The sequence below is a fragment of the Pelophylax lessonae genome (assembly GCF_965119305.1).
Source record: "Pelophylax lessonae genome assembly, chromosome: 1".
NCBI classification, from domain to species: domain Eukaryota; kingdom Metazoa; phylum Chordata; class Amphibia; order Anura; family Ranidae; genus Pelophylax; species Pelophylax lessonae.
The window spans coordinates 6930674-6953026 of record NC_138768.1 but is presented as its reverse complement, the minus strand read 5'-3'; the positions used below and the strand labels follow the sequence as shown (position 1 = coordinate 6953026).

General features: G+C 43.5%; 1 protein-coding gene across 1 annotated transcript in view; it reads right to left on the bottom strand.

The window, feature by feature from the left end:
• Positions 1 to 19417, bottom strand: part of LOC309551965 (extracellular calcium-sensing receptor-like) — a gene marked incomplete at both ends in the record, with an annotated part of 87640 nt that extends 68223 nt beyond the window's left edge. Inside the window, 2 exons of the mRNA XM_082252696.1 lie at positions 7032 to 7323; positions 19284 to 19417. Of these exons, the coding sequence (XP_082108822.1) occupies positions 7032 to 7323; positions 19284 to 19417 (426 nt within the window). The remainder of the gene's footprint in view (positions 1 to 7031; positions 7324 to 19283) is intronic.
• Positions 19418 to 22353: the final 2936 nt, after the last annotated feature.

Sequence of the window (22353 nt, the reverse complement as noted above, 5' to 3'; positions counted from 1 at the left end):
GCTTTGTGCTAAAACTCAGCCTTTGACACCTCTCTTCCTGTAAGAGTTCCTGCGTGTCTTGCAGCTGCGATTCCAAGATAGAAAAATCTTCCGCAATTTCTCTAGATTTGCTGTCTGCTTGAGAAAGCTGATTTGTAACATTGTCCAACTCAACCTGCAGTCGGTTTGCCTTCTCTGACAGCTTAGCACACAATCGGTCACCTTCTGACACCTTGACTTGCGATTCCAGAAGCTGTGCCTCTACTTTTTCCCTCTTATGTTCACAATCTCCTTTTCCCTGCATAAGAGCCTTCACCTCATTGGCTAGCATCTGGGAATAAGAATGTAATTCTGCCACACAGGCTTCTTTCTCCTTTAACTGCTGCTGGAAACGTTGGGCTTCACCTTTCCAACTTTCACAGTCTGCACGTAATTCATCTACCACATTGCTCAAAGTAGTGAGCTCATACACAGTACTCAGTAATTTAGCCTCTCTTTCACTTTTCTCTTTGTCGCTGAGAGACAATGTCGCTTTCAGAGCAACATTCTGTTCCTGCGACTCCTGCAGGTCTATTTTTGTAACTTCCAAACACTGAAGACTTTTTTCCAGCTGATTACGCAACTCCAACATTTCACACATACTTTGCTTCTGCAAAGTCTGAATTTCACTTTCCTTTTCCATGAGGATGGTATCTTTCTCCATTATAGTCTCTCTGCGTTTTTGCAACTCGACCAAAAGAAGAGCAGTGGATTCTTCCCACTGTAACACATGAGACTTTAGTAGTTCATTCATTTCCTGCAAGTTTCTATGCTCCATTTTAAGCAATTCCAAGGCTTGTTCCTTTTCTTCCATTTTCCGTTGCAAGGCATCCAACTCAGCCCTGCACACATACTCGGTTTCCTCCAAACCGATGGCCTCCATTGGCTGCTGGCGTCTCTGTTTCCAGCCTGCCATGCTCTCTTGGTGATCCTTTTGTTGAGCTGCAAAGCTCCGTTGTTTCAGCATCTCCCCCATTTTGGGTTTACTTTTCATCTGAGAACCCTGCGTCTCCAAAGCAGTTTCATTTGCCCCAGTGTTGCTAGGAACAACAACTTTTCTCTTTAGCCGATTCCGTTCAGGCATGGATGGGGCTGGTTCAGACGGCAACATCCCCTCCATCCATAGAATCCGGTCTCTCATTTCATCTATCTTTGCATTTTTCAGGCGTTTGGATCGCCCCATCTTCAATAACTCCACAAATTTTTCACAGTCCAGCAAAAAATTTTCAGACCACTGTCTCTTTAACACATGTAGTTTTTCTCTCTCTTGCAAGATCTCTTTTCCTGCACACACAGTTTGTGCAGTCACTTGCACCAGACACAACAAAGTTCATCAAATAATTTTGAGACCGCTGTCTCTTTAAAACACTTTTTTTTTTTTTCTGTCAGGATCTTCTCTCCTGCACACATAGATTGTGCAATCTCATGCACCAGACAAAGTTCATCAAACATATGCACTCCATTGCAGGGATCTTGCTGCTTCTGCCCACTGCATATCTCCACCATATGTGAGGGATTAGCTCGGTGGCGGGTGTGGATGACCCCTTTGGGGGTGCGTTTTCACAGAGAGATAGCCGAGCAGAGGTTGAAAACAAGACTGATTTATTCATGCAATTTACTTCACACAATTGCAAGCGTCAAAACAGCCAAAATAAAATAAAAGACAAAATAAATCCTTGCCTCTGTGGGCGGCTACCTTCTCACGCTGGAACCTACCTAAGAAGTCTTCCCAACCTACTGTTGGGCCGACACTGCTGATCCTACAGCAGACACTCAAATGTCCATTTGTTTGCTTTTCACACAGCACAAACATTGTCCATTGAACATGTCCCTTTGTTTTCTTTCACACAGCACATGTTCATTTATAACAGGATCCTTTACTCTTCAGATCCTTCACATTGAACACAGTTCATTTAACAGGTCCCTTTACTCTTCACACTCTTCACATGGAACACTTTGTCTTCTCACCTTTGAGACGTCTTCACTCGTGGTTACCCTCCTTAGCTTCACATCGCTGTAGGGGGTCTTCTCCCATGCTCACCAGCTTGTCGGGAGGCACACATCCGACTGTCCCCCTCTCCCAGCCTACACGGCGACAGGCGGCAGCAGTCCTTCTCCCATGCCCACCAGCTTCGGGAGGTACACGTATGTCTGTCCTCCTCTCCCAGCCTACACGGCGACAGGAGGCAGCAGTCCTTCTCCCATGCCCACCAGCTTCGGGAGGTACACGTATGTCTGTCCTCCTCTCCCAGCCTACACGGCGACAGGAGGCAGCACTCAATAGATTTTCTCTGGACAAATTATAGAGGCCTTGATCTCCTCATTCTGAACAGCTGAAGGCCTTTCAACTTCCTGCTGGCTAGCTCTGTAGCCAACACCCTAAATTAATTAATGGACTTTCTAAGTCAGCTGGAAATGTATCTCCTTCCTGTGACTACATTCCCAGATTTAGCTGACTTCCTGTTACAATATATATATACAAAAAAAACCTCAAATACCAGCCCTAGGAAGGGCTTTTTGGGGTGCTGTCCTTACAGCAGGAGTGTACCAAGAACACTGGCTAACAAGACCGGGAACTGTCCCCAGCTATACAATTTTGGTTTGTGGTGCGCTTCAGAAGTGGACATAAAGTAAAATAAAGTGAATGTATAAACTGAAGTGGTAAAATGTGTTCTAGTGATAAAAAGTGTTGTCACTGGATAATACAAGGAGATCAAATTAATTCATATATAAATATCAATATAAGTAAACCATTCCAGTATATCTTCTATACAATAAAGTGCTAAGTATTAAACTTTCCTAAGAGATGTCAATAAATATGCCGTAGACAAGATGTAAATATAAATAAACTTCAAAAAAGGTACAAAGTGCTATGTGCTATTTTTCTTCAATCAAGAATAAATACATAGATTAAGTGCTGTGTTTATAGTGTCCATATATACAAAAATCCAGAATCAGGTGTAATTCCCTTCGATATCATCAAATAAAACAAAGTGCTCTCATGCAAAATATGGGTGTTGTGACTTGTTGCCTCCACCAGGTGTCACATCTAGGTGCTCTATATTCTCACCTCAATAAGGTGTGTATTGCGCCTGTATACAAAGCTTAGGAAGTCACGTGATGTGACGTAACGCGTAGGAGGAGCCGCCAGACTACCGGAAGTGACGTTAGAGATCGGAGCGATAACGCTCCCCACGTTGTATTGATACTTTATCTGCAAACAAATGATCTACAAATTGTAAGTGCAACTACGTTTTTAATAATAAATCTGATTTGACATACTGCACCATGATTGCCCTCTGTTTTCACTGAGCCCGAGGCCACGATAAGAAGTTAAGGACGTAAAGTTTATGCACCCCAAAATACTAACAGGACAGGACAGGAAACACTCGGAGGTTGGAACAAGATACCGGAATAAGTAAAAGCCTATATGATACTCGGAGGCTAAGCTTTGTATACAGGCGCAATACACACCTTATTGAGGTGAGAATATAGAGCACCTAGATGTGACACCTGGTGGAGGCAACAAGTCACAACACCCATATTTTGCATGAGAGCACTTTGTTTTATTTGATGATATCGAAGGGAATTACACCTGATTCTGGATTTTTGTATATATGGACACTATAAACACAGCACTTAATCTATGTATTTATTCTTGATTGAAGAAAAATAGCACATAGCACTTTGTACCTTTTTTGAAGTTTATTTATATTTACATCTTGTCTACGGCATATTTATTGACATCTCTTAGGAAAGTTTAATACTTAGCACTTTATTGTATAGAAGATATACTGGAATGGTTTACTTATATTGATATTTATATATGAATTAATTTGATCACCTTGTATTATCCAGTGACAACACTTTTTATCACTAGAACACATTTTACCACTTCAGTTTATACATTCACTTTATTTTACTTTATGTCCACTTCTGAAGCGCACCACAAACCAAAATTGTATACATTGTATTAACTGGTTCCTGGTACCAGTACTGTGGTGCAGCAGCAAGAAGGGAAACACACACATCCTCAGATAGCGCAGGAACCACCCATACATATAAGAATGTCCCCAGCTATAACAGCAGCAGCAGCACTTTCCCTGCTCTCAGTAACACAGAAATGATCTAAAATGGATGCTGCCCATGCTTATTTATAGGAGGTGGGAGGGTGTGGGAGGGAGGGTATGCTGATTGGCCTGGAATGTGTCTGCTGACTGTGATGTTCAGGGTCAAAGTTTGCCTCAATGATGATGTATAGGAGGCGGACCGAACATCGCATATGTTCGCCCGCAGCGGCGAACGCGAACATGCGAAGTTCGCCGGGAACTGTTCGCCGGCGAACAGTTCTATACATCTCTAATCAGCGCTACCACATATAAATTATTGAAGATAAAAAGTGTGTGATGTGCGTATTGGTGAAGATAAAATATATAAAACATTACGTCCTTAAGAAAGTGCATATAGTGCATATAGTGCTTTTAGTAACCCATGTACTATCGCCACTTAAATGCAAAGTGCTTAGTGCCAATGTACTTAAAAACCATCAATAAAGTGCATAGATTGTGTTCAGTAAAACCATATCATATTGCCACATAAATACAAAGTGCTGAGTGCTAGTCTGTGCACTTGTGTAGTATTGCACCAAGTGCTCGGTTGCGTGCCTTTAAATAATACACCTTGCGCCTGTGGATCTCCACCAGGTACAAACAATGCTTACTGCACGCTTTATGGCAGATGACTCAGGTTTCTTCAGTCGCTGAAACAAAAAATAGCCTCCATTGCGTAGTACATGGTAATCAAATCAAAGCAAGTTAGCATCCACTCACAGTTAGGGAGTTCACTTTCAGTGTATGGTGTCCGCCGGGCTGCTTCCGCGTTCCACCGGTCCGAACCACCGTTACCGGAAGTGACGTACTGACGTAATAAGCCATGCCCTCTTCCTCTGCCTGTCATTTTTTAAATTACCCTGTGACAAAAGTCTCTAGAGAAGCGCAGTATATGTGGAAGAAGGTATATAACACAACGCTTCAATCTGTCGTTTTGGGGGGCCACTGGTCTATCACACCAGTGATAAAAAAAATTGGCCAGTAACTGTTGTCACTGTGTGTAGCACAGTTAACGCAGCCGAAAAGGCAACATTTCTGCAGTACCCAAATACAGTATTATGAAAGTATATATAACAACCCACTTCAATCTGTCGTTTTGGGGGGGGGTCGACTGGTAAATCACACCAGTTATAATACTTTTTTAAAGTTGCGTTTGTCACTCTTTGTAGTTGTAGTATCGCTGCAGAAACGCTCACCACACCAGTCACAATGCTGCACAGTGCACAATACAAATCCACTATAATATGCTTTCTATATTAGAAAGTATATTATAAGTTTATTACACCCCTATATACTGCACACCAAATAATGGTACACCTATACCAGTCCTTAAAAGGACTTTTGTGGACCTATTAGCTAGGGATTTGTGTCACTGACAATCTGTCCCTGTTCCACACAGCAACCTCTCCCTACACTGAAAAAAGGCAGAATGTAAAATGGCAGCCAGGTGAGGTCTATTTATAAGGTAGGGGGTGTGTCCATGTGCTGAAATGTCTCAATTGGCTGTCCTGTACCACCTGATAGATGTGTCATGGGTCAAAGTTCTTCACAATGTAGGTGAATATGGCGGCCGCAAACATTGCCATATGTTCGCATGTACAGCAAAACGCGAATGAGCAAAGTTTGCCGCGAACTGACCGTCGGGCGAACTGCAAGGCCATCTCTAGTCCTGTGGACAGATTCTCCCACCTGAGCTGTGGATCTCTGCAGCTCCTCCAGAGTTACCATGGGCCTCTTGGCTGCTTCTCTCCTTACCCGGCCGGTCAGTTTAGGTGGACGGCCATGTCTTGGTAGGGTTGCAGTTGTTCCATACTCTTTCCATTTTCCCATGATGGATTGAACAGCGCTCTGTGAGATGTTCAAAGCTTGGGATATTTTTTTATAACCAAACCCTGCTTTAAACTTCTCCACAACTTTATCCCTGACCTGTCTGGTGTGTTCCTTGGCCTTCATAGTGCTGTTTGTTCACTAAGGTTCTTTAGCAAACCTCTGAGGGCTTCCAGAACAGCTGTATTTATACTGAGATTAAATTACACACAGGTGGACTCTATTTATTAATTAGGTGACTTCTGAAGGCAGTTGGTTGCCCTAGATTTTAGTTAGGGGTATCAGAGTAAAGGAGACTGAATATAAATGCACGCCACACTTTTCACATATTTATTTGTAAGAAATGTTGAAAACCATTTATCATTTTCCTTCCACTTCACAATTATGGCCACTTTGTGTCGGTCTATCACAAAAAATCCCAATAAAATACATTTATGTTTTTGGTTGTAAGATGACAAAATGTGGAAAATTTCAAGGGGTATGAATACTTTTTCACTCATTGTGAATGAGTAGGGGCACTGTAGTACCATTACTCATTCACCAAAAAAGTAACCTAGAGATAAAGACACCCAAATGTTTGACAAGTTCTTTATTAAAAAAAAAAAAGAAAAGAACCCAAGAAAAGCCACTCATTGTAAAGTCATTATTATTTCTGATGTCTGCCGCCTGAGAACTTGTCAAACTCCAAATCCAACAAACTCGGTGCACATAACATGGAAGAGATGGAGACTGCAATGACATCATTGACCAAATACGGCCATGGCCGGGGATTAACAACCGTGTAAGCCAATGACATTGGTGACTTTGGCAATTCCAAGCTAAAATACTACTTCTATATATGATCAACGGGGGGCTGAATGGGAAAAAGTTCAAGCATTTGTCCAAAAGCCAAAACAGTCAAAGATTGGACTGAACCATTGGCCCATCCCTTAACGGCACTGCCATCTTTTTTTTTAAACAATGTTATACTTTGTGACGCTTTGCCACAAGGGCTTTTTGTCCCCCTTTGACCCACCTCACCATAAAACGACTAGCAGTCCTAAACGTATGTAAAATAGAAAATTCTGCTGTTCTTACCTGGGTGTAACCATACAGATTCAACAGCTGTGCCATTTGGAGAGTGGTGTCAGACTGGAGATCTCCAATGAAACCAGCCAGAGCCCCCCGCTCCATACAGGAATAATTTGGAGCTTCCTTTGTATGTCCAGACAATATCTGTAGAACATCTTTTATAACTTTATTCACATATCCACAAGAATCATACACATGGTATCCCAGAGTTATGTTGGGAAGAAAATCTGGATTGCTGTTTATCTCATCAATAGCAAATATAAAAGCCAGGAGATGTTTATATTGTCTGAGATAAACCCTGTAGACAATGGATAGTTTAGCAATGGTCTAAGCACAAGAAAGTCTTTGTGGCAAATTGTATGACACATTTTAATTGCAGATCTATGGTGGGATTGGTGGCCGTGTGCATTGCATTGTTACTTAAAGTTACATAGTTGTTGAGGTTGAATAAAGACAATAGTCCATCCAGTTACATACCCGTTACATAGTTACATAGTTACATAGTTTGTGAGGTCGAAAAAAGACATCAGTCCATCCAGTTCAACATATGATGTGTGTGTGTGTTTGCTGTTTACCGTACATTGTATACCCCTGTATGTTGTACATTGTATACCCCTGTATGTTGTACATTGTATACCCCCTGTATGTTGTGGGGTGCCCATCTAAGAGTTTTTTGAAACTATCAATGCTCCCTGCTGAAACGACTGCTTGTGGAAGAGAATTCCACATCCTCACTACTCTGACAGTGAAGAACCCCTTACATATTTTAAGGTTAAACCGCCTTTCCTCTAGTTTTAGTGAGTGGCCACGTGTCTTATTGTATTCCATTCTCTGAATAGTTTGTTCCTTATGCTAGGGTCACCAGTACAGTATTTGTACATTGATATCATATCCCCCCTCAATCGTCTCTTCTCCAGAGAGAATAAGTTCAGTGCTTGTAGTCTTTCCTCATAGCAGATGCCCTCCATTACCCTAATTATTTTTTTTGCCCTTTTCTGGACTCTCTCCAGTTCCAGCACATCCTTCCTGAGGACCGGTGCCCAGAACTGGACAGCATACTCCAGATGTGGCCGGACCAGAGTCTTCTAGAGTGGGAGAATAATCTATTTTTTTCTGGAGTGAATCCCCTTTTTTATACATCCCAGTATTCTGTTGGCTTTGCTTGCAGCGGCTTGGCATTGCATGCTACTGCCAAGCCTGTTGTCCACCAGTACCCCCAGGTCCTTTTCCATCCTAGACTCACCCAGAGGTATCACCATCCACAAATACTGAGATTGTACTCGATATCCCGTCCTCTAGATCATTTATGAATAAGTTAAACAGGATTGGCCCCAGTACAGAACCTTGGGGGACCCCACTTTTCACACCCGCCCAATCCGAGTACTCCCCATTAATCGTCACCCTCTGGATAGTGATGGACAAACATCGGCCGTGGCGGTTCGCGAACGCCAGCCGCAAATTTTCTCAAAAGTCCGCGAACCGCGAGTTCGTGGCGGGCCCCATTGACTTAAATGGGAGGCGAACATTAAAAACCTTTAGGTCATATTTGCAGCCACAAAAGACGTACTAGCTGTGCACAAATAGTCCCAGCACATGGGCAATGTCATAACAGAAGTATTGCAATTGAAAAAGTTGCCCTAATTTTTTTTTTTTTTACTGCAAAACATATATATATTTTTTTCATAAATCAGCCAGAACTGACAGCAGCTGGTAAATACTTTGTCTAATACTTATAGGGTCCATTCACACATCTGTAAAATGGGTCCGCATCCATTCCACAATTTGGCGGAACCTTTACAGACCCATTGTTTTTCATTTTCAGTCTGAAAAATTAGGCATTCACAGAATACAGAAGTAAGTGTCGGTCATTCCAGGCCCCAAAAATTAGCCCACATGCGTTTACCTGACAGCTAAGAATGTAGTATTCTGTGGCTGAAGGTACATTAGGCATTCACAGAATATAGAAGTAAGTGTCGGCCTGTATAGGCTCCAGAAATTAGCCCACATGGGTTGAACTGACAGCACAGAACTTAGTTTTTGATGGCTAGAGGTACAGTAGGCGTTCACAGTATACAGAAGTGTCGGCCTGTATAGGCCGCAAAAATTAGCTCACATGATTTGAACTGACAGCAAAGAACTTTGTTTTTCATGGCTAGAGGTATAGTAGGTAAATGTCGGCCTGTATAGGCCGCAAAAATTAGCTCACATGGTTTGAACTGAAAGCAAAGAACTTCGTTTTTGGTGGCTAGAGGTACAGTAGGCATTCACAGTATACAGAAGTAGGTGTCAGCGATGTCTGTATTCACATACATTTAAATATATATGTTGTTCTTTGAGTTTCTCCAATTAGTAGCGTGCAGCCACATTAGACAATACCAGATTTGTATGCGGTCCGCATTACAATCTTCTCTGTTTTATATTTCCAATTAATCTACAGGTCACTATGGTGCCCCCATTCTATGGCCATCCCGGCACGGTGAGACACATCGCTCACGTAGCGATGCATCCCTTTGGTCCCAATCCATCTCGCGCTGGGCCCGCCCCAGGACAGCATGGACCAATCGGTGCTCCCGCACTTCCGTTTTTGTTCCCCGTGTCGGTGGAACGCAGGCGCCGGTCCCGCCCACACCACGTCACGCCGCAGCCTGATCCATACGTGGTCTGGGGGCGGGCCCGGCATCGGCGATCCAGGATGCCCTTCCTGGACGCCAGCTGTTGCCCATTTTTTTCATCAGACACTGCTCAAAAGCACACCTCCCCCAGCACACAGACAACACACTTGTCTGCTGGTTGCTGGCTGGAGAGAACGTGCAAATACATTTTGAACCACCCTAAGGTAACACAAGCGGTCCTTTCAAAACTAGGACTGCTCAATCTTTTGCTTTTGAGCTATCCCTATCCATTTAAATTATGCTTAGTATGCTTTACTTTCCTGCTATGTTCAGGGAAAAAGGGTGAAACCTAAAAAGCTTTTTTTTGCCTATCTTCTTAGACTGGCTTTAACCATATTGGATGAAAATCTGCAAAGCACCACCCCTGGCTTCCTACCTATAGGACTTCAGATGGTCATATATCTGTGGGCACATACTTGACCTTGCCCCCTGTGGTTCCATAAATCTGATTAGATTACAATCAAAATCGTCATATACATCGCCAGTTAGATCCAGACCAACCAGATGTTTTTACCCTTTTACAAGCATGTAAAGTCCAGATATGATTAACTCTGTAAGTACTCTTACCTTACACATTATCTACATTGTGAACTGCAAAAGTTGTGTATATGCAGATTTTACTATTCATGGCACTTATGCTCATATTCTTGTATTAATAGAGTACCGCTATGAACTACCCCTGAAGAAGGAGAAAGTATATATCTTCGAAACATGTCGGGTTGCTAGGTTCTAGCGTTTGAGTTTTTCTCCTATCTGTCCAATGCTTGTATATTGTTTTTTAACTCCATTTTGTTTTCTATTTTTGTACCTAATAAAGTTATTGTTGATTACACACTAATTTTCCAAACAATATGTGCCTGAAAAGTCCCAATTAGGGGAACCCCCTCTTTTTGTATTCTGTTTCCTAAGTTGCCCCATATTTCTATATCCGTGATCAGGTCAGTATTGTTGGTAATCAACAACCTGTGTAGGTGTGTGTGGCCGAAATCATCTCTCATACCCCTGAATGTTCTGATGCTTGAGATGTGCATCCAAGAGTCTTTTGAAAGCCACCATACTTCCCACAGAAACCACCTCTTGTGGTAGAGAATTCCACAATCCTGTAGCCCTAACAGTAAAGAACCACCTGCGTTGCCTGGGGTTAAAATGATTCTCCTCTAATCGCATTGTATGTCCACAAGTCCTCATGCAATCCTTGCGACTGAATAGCTTTTTTTCTATGCTGAGATCACCATTGAGGTATTTATTGCTGTAAATTGCTATCATGTCCCCCCTCAGGTGTCTCTTCTTCAGGGAGAATAAATCAAGCGATTGCAGACGCTCTTCATAATTAGGTTCTCCAATCCCCTAATTAGTTTAGTTGCCCTTCTCTGGACTCTCTCCAGCTCCAACACATCCCTCCTGAGGACCGGCGACCAGAACTGGACAGAATACTCCAGATGCGGTCGGACCAGAGTTTTATAAAGTGGAAGGATTATAGTCTTATCTCTGGAATGCATCCCTTTCTTTATGCATGCTAATATTCTGCTGCCTTTGGCAGCTGCCACTTGACATTGCATGCTATTACCTAGTCTATCCTCTACCAAGACTCCCAGATCTTTCTCCATTTTTGATTCCTCCAAAGGTTCCCCCCCTAAAGTGTATTGTGCTTCTATGTTTTTATTCCTTAAAGCGGAGTTCCGGCCACAAAAAAAAATTTCAATAAACATACCCTCGGGACAGTCAGGGCTAGTACATTCCACAATGGATAGCCTCTGATCTGTCCCGGTTCGCACTTACCTGCAAGAAGAAATACTCACTTTTAAAAATTCTTCTCCAGCGTTGCCATCTCTGTTGTGGGCAGCTGAATCCAGCACGATCCTCTTCTTCGTCCTCTTCCGTGTCTTCTTCTCCCAGAATGTGCCTTCACCGGCCCCTCTCGTCACTTCCGGTGCGACGCTGCATTCCTCCACAGCTTCTGGGCATACCCAGAAGCTGTTTAGCAAGGAATGCGGCGTCGCACCAGAAGTGACGAGCGGGGCCGGTGCCGTCGCATTGATTCCTGGGACCGATGACGTTCAGCTCCCAGGAATCATTGCAAACCGGAAGTGAAGGCGCGGGCCGCGGCCACCGAGGGAGGAAGTGGAAGACAGGTGAGTATATCGTTCTACAATTACAAGGTAAGTAAAAAAAAAAAAAATCCTAACTATCCAATTCCTTTTCAGGTGAAGAAAAGCAAGCGGATGGCCACAAAATCGGTTATGTCAATTTTGTGGCTGGAACTCTGCTTTAAATGCAAAACCTTACACTTCTCCACATTAAACCTCATTTGCCATGTCGTTGCCCACTCCGTTATTTTGTCCAGGTCATTCTGTCGGATATCTTCTTCATGCTGTGCAGTTATTGCGCTGCCCAATTTTGTGTCATCTGCAAAAACTGATATAGAACTACTGATCCCATCCTCAATGCTGTTTATGAATAAATTGAACAAGGTTGGTCCCAGGACTGAGCCTTGGGGGACCTCACTTACCACCCCAGACCAGTCTGAGTATGCGCTGTTTATTACCACCCTTTGGACATGCCCTTTTAGCCAGTTCCGTATCCAAGAGAAAACCTTTCAGTTGATGCCTGCAGACCTTATTTTATAGATTAAGCGCTTGTGGGGAACTGTATCAAACGCCTTCCTTCAGAAGTGGTAGCTGCAAATACAGTGAAGGAGTTTAAGCATGCATGGGATAGGCATAAGGCTATCCTTCATATAAGATAGGGCCAGGGACTATTCATAGGATTCAGATATATTGGGCAGACTAGATGGGCCAAATGGTTCTTATCTGCCGACACATTCTATGTTTCTATGTTTCTATGTTTCTTAGCAAAATCCAGGTACACCACATCCACTGGTCTGCCCCTATCTAGCTCACAGCTCACCTCCTCGTAGAATGTTAAGAGATTGGTTTGACAAGAATGCCCATTTGTAAACCCGTGCTGATTACTGCTGATGATGTTGTTGTCTTTAGCAAACTCCATGATATAGTCCCTTATCATCCCTTCCAGAAGTTTACATACTATTGATGTCAGACTGACATGCCTATAATTTCCCAGGACATTCCTCTGCCCTTTTTTGAATATCGGTATCACGTTAGCTTTCCTCCAATCCCCTGGTACATTTCCTGTCATAATACTGTCAGCAAAGATCAGGAACAGTGGTTTAGATATAGACTTACTAAGTTCTTTGAGTACTCTTGGATGTATGCCATCCGGGCCTGGTGATTTGTTTGTGTTAATTTTATCCATCCTTTTCCTGATTTCACCCTCTGTTAGCCATAGTGGCAAGTCCTGTGAATTACTGCTAACCATACAGTCATGGTCAGTGTACCCCTCCTTTTCCTGTGTAAAGACTGAGGAGAAAAAAAGCATTAAGCACGGTTGCTTTTTCAGTGTCCTCTGTAACCATCCTTTCATCATCGTTAATTATGTGTACAATGTGCTCTGCCCTAGTTTTTTTGCTGTTGATATATTAAAAATTTTTTGGGTTCTTTTTACTATCCTCCACTATTTGTCTCTCAAAGTTGAGACACTATAGTGAAATTCAATCATTCCTGCACTTATATGAGGTATAGAAGTGGTTGGCAATTTAGGAGGCATAGAGGACCTCAGCTTCAGCCCCTGACATCACCAAGTAACCGCACATTATATTCAGCAGATGTAATGCTACGGAAGAGGGTCAGAGAATGCAAACTTACTAGAGGAAAGGGTCAGAGACAGGGCTGGTTGGAGCCTACAGACAATGGCTTATGGCGCTCCATGGGTCGGGGGGGCTGCAGATGGACCTGATAATGGACCACACCAGCTCCAGCCTACACTGCACACCATACCCCCCTTTCCCCCCGGTCACTTGCTCACTCACTCTGTGCTTCCCCTGGACTGGCATGTGGAGGCGGCGGCTTCCACTTCAGTCTCCTCCATGTTCCTCTTCATTGGTTGGGCTTCCCCTGCATCTCCTCCCTCCTCCTCCTTCTCCAATAGGATGCCTTTATCCAATTATGGCTCAGGGGCCAAGTACAAGCCCCACACTACAAAAAGAGAACAGCCGCAGCGTGTAATGTCATTGTGCGACGATCAGACAGGGACAGGCACGTGATTTAGGCAGGGACAGAGTCGTTTTTTTTGTCAGACAGTGCAGAGAGACATTTCTAGCAGTGTAGGGAGGGTGAGGTTCCTGTGTAGGTAGGGATATATTGATTTCTTTACATCATATCAGACAGTGTAGGGAGGGCCAAGGTTCCTGTGTGAGGGATAGATTAATTTCTTTACAGATACCAGTACTAGTATTGTACATCGGTCAGTTTCTGCAACATTCTAAAACCTTTATAGACATCACTCCAGAGATCAACCGCAGTAACCTTTGTGCTCAGTTGGGGTTTTATCTATAGGGGGGTCACATACCTGTGTGAATACACATCACTCCAGAGATCAACCGCAGTAACCTTTGCACTCAGTTGGGGTTTTATCTATAGGGGGGTCACATACCTGTGTGAATACACATCATTCCATAGATCAGAGTTGCAGTCCGTTGGCAACAGCACCTGAAAGATTTACCATATAAAAACAAGCATACATCACCTTGCTCCTCATCTGCGATCTCTAACCCTACTACACCTCATGCCTTCTCAAATACCAGCATTGAGAGGGATAATGGTATAACAATGAGTGGCACAGAGAGTTGCACCCAATCTGCTAGCAGTACGCCACCGCTTGATTTGAGCAGAAGGCAAATTTCACTACCCCAGTATTTGAGCCGTAGAAAGAAATACTGTCTCAGCCATCCACATGCTCAGCGTCTTAATACTAGCTTGGCCAAATTACTAGCATTACAGTTGCTGCCTTTTCAGCTGGTAGACTCGCCTCCCTTTCGCAAATTTGTGGAACGTGCTGCACCACAGTGGCAGGTCCCAAAAAGGCATTACTTTTCGCGTATGGCCATTCCAGCTACCGTCATGTGGAAGGTAGTGTTTTGGCCTCCTTAGACAAAGCGGTCAGCAGGAAGGTGCACATTACTGCTGACTTTTGGCCCAGCATGCATGGACAGGGACATTAAATTTCTGTCACGGCGCACTGGGAAACTCTGCTGGCAGCTGGGAAGGATGCAGGACTGGGTTCGGTGCTGGAGCTTGTTTTGCCACCACACCTCCAAAAAGCTGGTACTGGTTCTGCCACATCTGGCTACTCCACCACCACCTCCTCCTCCTCTTCCTCCATGTCCTCTTCTGCGCAATTCTCCTCTGAAGCAGTAGTGCTCCCAAAGACTACACAAGCAGTCAGGCTAAAAGATGCCATGCTGTACTTCAGTTGGTCTGTCTTCGGGATAGGAGTCACACCGGTGCAGAGATTCTGTCAGCTCTGCAAGGGCAGGCTCAGAGATAGTTGACGCCATGAGAGCTTGAGCCAGGAATGGTTGTATGCGATAATGGCACCAACCTTCTCTCTGCCCTCCGACAGGGACACTTGACACATGTTCTGAATTTGGTAATGCAGCATTTTTTGAGCAGATACCCGGGCTTCCAAGATCTCCAGAGGCAGGCCAGGAAAGTCTGTGGCCATTTCCGCCGTTCGTTCAATGAACTTACTCAATATGCAATGGAACTACTGGCCTGTCCTGCTTCCAGCGTCCTTTCCGAACGGACGTTCAGTGACGCTTCAGGTTTTATGATGGACAAAAGAGTGCGCCTGTCCACAGACTCTGTTGATCAGCTGACTTTCATCAAAATGAACCAGTCCTGGATCAACAAGAGCTATCAAGCCCCTGATGCTGATGTAACTGATTGAATTTGCTAGGGGTCTGCCATCCCTTGAAGACTGCATATGCTTCCTATCCTATTCCTCTACCTATATTCTGCTAGCTTCCAACAATGTTTTTGGTTTAGGTCACTACCAACCCCCAAGGCCTAATTTTTCTTCACTTGTATGACAGGTGCATACAATTTAAATGTCATATGTCATTTTTAATAGCAGGCCCTGTCCCTGTGCCCTGCTAACTGTGAGGGTTTACAGTTTTTGGGCACCACCAACACCAAAGGTCAAATTTTTGGCAATTGTGTAATACATGTAATTTCAAAATTGTATGGAATTCTTACCAGAAGGTCACATTCTTGCACAAAGCAAGAGTAACTGTGAGGCCTTGGTTATGGTGTTCAGATACCACCTTCCACAAAGGCCCAATTTTTGGCACCTGTATAGCACATGCAATTTAAAATTTGCATGGAATTCTTACCAGCAGGTCCCATTCCTGTACCAAGCAAGAGTAACTATGAGGGGTTACGGTGTTCCGGCACCACCTTCCGCAAAGGCCCAATTTTTGGCACTTGTATAGCACATGCGATTTTAAATTTGCATAGAATTCTTACCAGCAGGTCCCATTCCTTCACCCACCAAGAGTAACTGCGAGGGGTTACTGTGTTCAGGCAGCATCAACAACCAAGGCCCAATTTTTCTGCACCTGTATGACAAGTACATGTGATATGAAATTTGTATGTATATTTGTATATGACATTTTTTGCTTTAGAAATGTCAGTATAGCTGCAGCAGGCTACATACATCGCAGAGATGCACTACTTTACAGGAACATTCAGGGGACCCCCCAGGCACGATATTTGAAGACATTTTTCTTTTTTTATAGTTTCACTTTAAGCCTCATTAAAATCAGTAAATCAGTGCTCCTTTAAAAACGATCGTTTTTAAAAACTTTTTTTTTCATTGCTACATGTTCCCCAGGTCAGTACCCGGATCCCCATACACTTTTTTGGGGAAATAACTTGCATTTAAGCCTTCAAACTGAGGCTGTTTGATTTTCAAGGTTCGAGTCCCATAGACTTTAATGGGGATCGTTTGTTCGAACAAACTTTTCCTCTGTTCCAGGTGTTCTGGTGCGAACCGAATCGGAAGGTGTTCAGCTCATCACTAATAGGGGGCATGTACCAATACCAAAATAAAAAAGTGTCTCTCCCTACACAGTAGTTTCAGCTCTCCATAACAGCTCCCGCTCATACACATTATGGCTGATGTAAGCGCACCTTATTTTCTTCATAAAGCTGGCCGGGTTATTGGTTCCCTTATATTATTGGCTCTTGTGACCAGGATAATGACTAGGGAGGAGCTTCCGGTTCGGTTGCAGGGTCGGACCAAATGTTTTCTTGTTTGGATGATAGGCAAACAGCTGAACTAATTTGGTGTTTGGCCCGGTCAGACCTCCGGCAAGGCTGGAAGAGATACATTTTGGTATCAGTATTACTACCACTGATAAATGTGACCGCTTCCCTTCTGGCTGCTTATTAGGAAACCGTCAGCTTCCAAAATAATCCGCTCTGTCCCTAAATTGTGTTATCAGCATAAATCTGAAATGTTGGACAAACTGATTGATGATGGATTTACATTGAGAGATTTTTTACTTTTTCTTTTAATTAATGGACATGTCAAAAACTGCGGTGGGGTTATTTATTTTTACATTTTCTATGAATAAATATGGGTACCGTGTACAACTTACTCATTCACATAGGTGAGAGGGTCTGTATCTGGGGTTTCCAATAATCCCCCCCAGCATACAGAACCCCACAACCACCAGACCAGTGTAGTGTAAAAATGGCCTGTGTCCTCATCATTCTGGTACTTTACCAGTGGGACCCTCCTGGCAAGGTACCCCCCCCCCCATGATGAGGGCATGTGGCCTGGTATTGTTCAGGTGGGGAGGTTGAATTCCTACTTCCCTTTTCCTGTCCTGACAGGGGGATTGATCATATACAATGTGTCAGGTGTGGATTTTGGTTGGAACCTATTGTTTGTTTGTTTTTTTGCCTGGAATTTTCCCTTTAAATCCATACCAAACTCAAATGGTCTGGTATGAATATTTATGGGGGGAGGCAATTTTTTGGGGGGTCCTTCTTGATTTCTGACCCTCATCAGGGATAAGGATCATTTATGCATCCTTAGGGGGAATTATACATTTTTTTGTTTTGTGTGGGGTCCACCATTATTACCCATCCCAGACCCTCACCTGAGAATGTTAATATTGCTGTAGTAGGTTTTATACATCATGCAGATGTGCCCCTTCACTGGCAGGGCCAGGGCACCCCCAAGGAGGGTTAGTTATTTTTTTTCCTGTTCAATCTGCTTATATTTGGATTTTATCTTTGACAACAAAGCAATCCTCCCATATTGTAGAGTTGAGGAGAAGGGGAGACATTCTATAGTGCAGAGCTGTCAGCCCACAACAGGAACCGATCGATGGGAATCTTCCTGTGACTGCATTGTCTTTAATCCTTTCACGGTCAGAGCCGCTTTTGTGTGAAATAATAAAATCCCTGATGATTAGTTAAACCCCCCAAATATTATTTATTGTATGAAAGCAAAGTCCCTGCAGAATACAATGGTGGTAGCTCTAAGGTTTTATGATATTAGAGGAGCTGTTTATGAAATAAACACTTTCAGTAAAAAATACAATAAAATAAATCTTACTGAACACAAACGACTTTGGAACAACTTTTTGGTAAAATATAAAATATGAAGTTGTTCCGAGTAAATAGAAACCCAACATGTAAAGCCCTAAAATTGTGCAGCCGGTGAAAAGGTAAATGCAATGCCGGCCATCAGAAACAGAAATATTATATAATGTTATTGTGGCGCCTTTCCAACCAAAACCTTTTTTCTTTTGGACGGCCACTTTCCGGGGCTCCATTAGAGAGATTTTCCCTCACTTCCTGTCCTGCAGATAACAGATTTACCAGACAGGAAGGAAGGAAAAATCTGCAATAGGGACACAGACAGAAATAAATGACTGACAGGGATTCCAGCCTTCCAGTACTTTACTAAAACTGTGTTCATTTCTGTGCTGCTATTGGAGAGATTCCCTCACTTTCTATGGTAAAATGTTATCTGCAGGACAGGAAGTGAAGGAAATCTCTTCTTCCTTGTAGAAGTCACATGTTTCCTGGAAACAATTGAGCTCCAGTTTGCAGTCAGATCCTTCTGCTTTTATGGAGCCCCAGATAGCAGTAAAAACCTGACAGGGATTCTTTATCCTTCTCTACTCTATTCGAACCTAAAAAAAAAAAAGATTTGGGGTCATTATGGGAAAAAGTAATTTCAGGTCCCACTCACACTTGTGTATTGTGGCAAAAATGCTCTCCTTAACACGTAACAATGCATGGCAAAGCACCTTCTCTATGGGCAGTGCAATGCGGTGTCATTCATTGTGAATTGCACCCCAATGCATTGTACAGTAGATCCCAACACACAACGCACCTCTAGGCACCATACTACACATACCATGCACTGCGGGGTGCTGATTAATTAAAGATGGGCCATGCATGATTTTTCATCCATTGTGGTGGATTGGCAGCTATTCATAATGAATGAATGTGACCATTAACGCAAAAGAAGACCTAAATGTGAATGGGCCATATGTGGTTTTCATGAACACATTGAAGGATATGCTTTAATTTTATATAAATGCAATGTAACAGACTGAATGAGTCCTGCAGATTATCACACAAATCTCCTAAAGACACAGCTCTGTAGATCAGATTGGAAGTTTTACATTTCATATTTCACTTACGCTGCACACATGAGATTCCTAATAAGACTTCCCTTCTCCTTCCACTCTGTCACTAGAGAATGTACAGCGAATATCCCTCCTATAATGAGGTCTCCATCCTGAGAATACTTGTACTCAAATGTATAATTCCTCATAGTCATATCACAGCGGTGAGCAGAGTTCTGGGTGTCAGATGTGCAGGGGGTCACACACAAAGACAACAACCACAATATTCTAAGTAGATATCTGAAGACAACATGGCCGAGTCTCTGATAGACTCCAATGACTTCTTCCTCTTCTCCCAACCTCATTATCACTGACAGCAGCACAGGATCCTGACACTGATTTCATGGCTCAGCTGAAGGCTGTGAGAGTGTCGGGTTTATAAAGAATAATTCTGTTATTTATTACTGATAGACTGGAATATGAATCTGCTTATAGAGAAGAAAAAAAAGCCAAACACAAAATATACAGAATCCATCTTTGTCAGCACTGTAGAAAGTGAAGGTTATAAAAATATCATTATGAAACATTGTACATGAAACAGTAAAAATTAGAAGTTTGATGGCCAAGAATGCTATATTTATTATTATTATTATTATTATTATCCTCCTCCATCCACTAACTCACTCCCAGGATATCGCCAATCACTTAAAAAATAAGATTGGGGTAGAGTCTGGCCGCAAATCAAGATGGCCATGTGATCTCTCCTCGCTACAGCCATGGGGGAACAAATAGTGTCCACAACCCACACCATCCACCGAATTAATACCACTGGCAGAGCACTGACCCTTGGCAACAATGCTGACATGTCCAGGAAGCAAAATCCGCCCACTGGGTCCCGCAAACTAACAGAGTTCTTCAGCGGCTCGGAGCCCCAAGATTTCCAAGATGGCACCAACTTGAGACATAGAGCAGCGCCTCCGGCTGCAAACCGAGCCTCTCCTCCGACCCCTGCATGCTTCTTCAGCAGCGTCCATGGGCTGCACTACCCCAACAGGGAATCACTCCAAGGACAGCCATAAAAGAGCAGTAACATCTCCATTTCCCTCACCTTCACAGCTAGCTCTGGTGAGTAAGAAACATCTCTCCTTTCAACACCCTGATGCTTCTGACCATGAAGCTGACTCTGATGAAGAACATGAAGCCTTCCTAGCTGGTCTGCACACCACTGACAATCCAGTGTCTGAGACTACCCTGAAACACTTGCTAATATCGCTACAAAAAGATCTCAGGATGGATCTCCACAGGTCCATATCCCATATGCAATCCTAAATATATGACCTGGGAGATCGCACTGATACTGAGGAGAAACAACTCCATTCCTATGTTGGGGCCTATAATGAATTGGTAGACGCATATCAAGCCCAATCAGAGGAACTCCAACGCATGTCTGCTAAAATAGCAGATTTTAAAGACCATTCCTATAGGAACAACCTCAAATTCAGAGGTATTTCAGAAAATGACTCCTCTGCAGATCTTACTACATATCTTCAGCAAATCGGTCACCATACTACAACTAAAACAAGGCATGAAACAACTGCAAAATGTGGGCTTATCCCCTTCATCGGGACTTTCCAACTCTTACAACATGCCCTCAGCCCGCATCCTTGAGCCCTGACACTCTGTGAACAACACCTGAGTTTGCCTCTGCTTGGGATTCACCTTGACATACTACGGCCTTACAGTATCTCACAAAACTGAGCACACCCCTCACATTTTTGTAAATATTTTATTAGATTGTTTCATGTGACAACACTGAAGAAATTACACTTTGCTACAATGTAAAGTAGTGAGTGTACAGCTTGTATAACAGTGTAAATTTGCTGTCCCCTCAAAATAACTCAACACACAGCCATTACTGTCTAAACCACTGGCAACAAAAGTGAGTACACCCCTAAGTGAAAATGTCCAAATTGGGCCCAATTAGCCATTTCCCCTCCCTGGTGTCATGTGACTCGTTAGTATTACAAGGTCTCAGGTGTAAACGGGGAGCAGGTGTGTTAAATTTTGGTGTTATCGCTCTCACTCTCTCATACTGGTCACTGGAAGTTCAACATGGCACCTCATGGCTAAGAACTCTCTGAGGATCTGAAAAGAATTGTTGCTCTACATAAAGATGGCCTAGGCTATAAGAAGATTGCCAAGACCCTGAAGCTGAGCTGCAGCATGGTGGCCAAGACCATATAGTGGTTTAACAGGACTGGTTCCACTCAGAACAGGCCTCACCATGATCGACCAAAAAACTTGAGTGCATGTGCTCAGCGTCATATCCAGAGGTTGTCTTTGGGAAATAGACGTATGAGTGCTGCCAGCATTGCTGCAGAGGTTGAAGGGGGGGAGTCACCCTGTCAGTGCTCAGACCCACACTGCATCAAATTAGTCTGCATGGTTGTCGTCCCAGAAGGAAACCTCTTCTAAAGATGATGCACAAGAAAACCCGCAAACAGTTTGCTGACGACAAGCAGACAAAGGACATGGATTACTGGAACCATGTCCTGTGGTCTGATGGGACAAAGATAAGCTTATTTGGTTCAGATGGTGTCAAGCGTGTGGGGCAACCAGGTGAGGAGTACAAAGACAATTGTGTCTTGCCTACAGTCAAGCATGGAGGTGGAAGTGTCATGGTCTGGGGCTGCATGAGTGCTGCTGGCACTGGGGAGCTACAGTTCATTGAGGGAACCATGAACACCAACATGTACTGTGACATATTGAAGCAGAGCATTATCCACTCCCTTCAGAGATTGGGCCGCAGGGCAGTATTCCAAAATGATACTGACCCCAAACACACCTCCAAGACGACCACTGCCTTGCTAAAGAAGCTGAGGGTAAAAATGATGGACTGGCCAAGCATGTCTCTAGACCTAAACCCTATTGAGCACACCACCAGGCCGCACACCACCAGGCCGGGCTTGTGGCTCACCGGCAGCAACCAGTCATCAGTCTGCTGTTCTATGCCCCTCCAAAGCTCCTGTGCGGTGTGTGGTTTGTCACCCAAACACATGAGTTTTAAAATTGCCTGCTGACCTTTACCCTGGGCTGTGCTGAAGTTGGGGGTGAGGTTCTTTCAATTAACCGGATGTGGGGATGG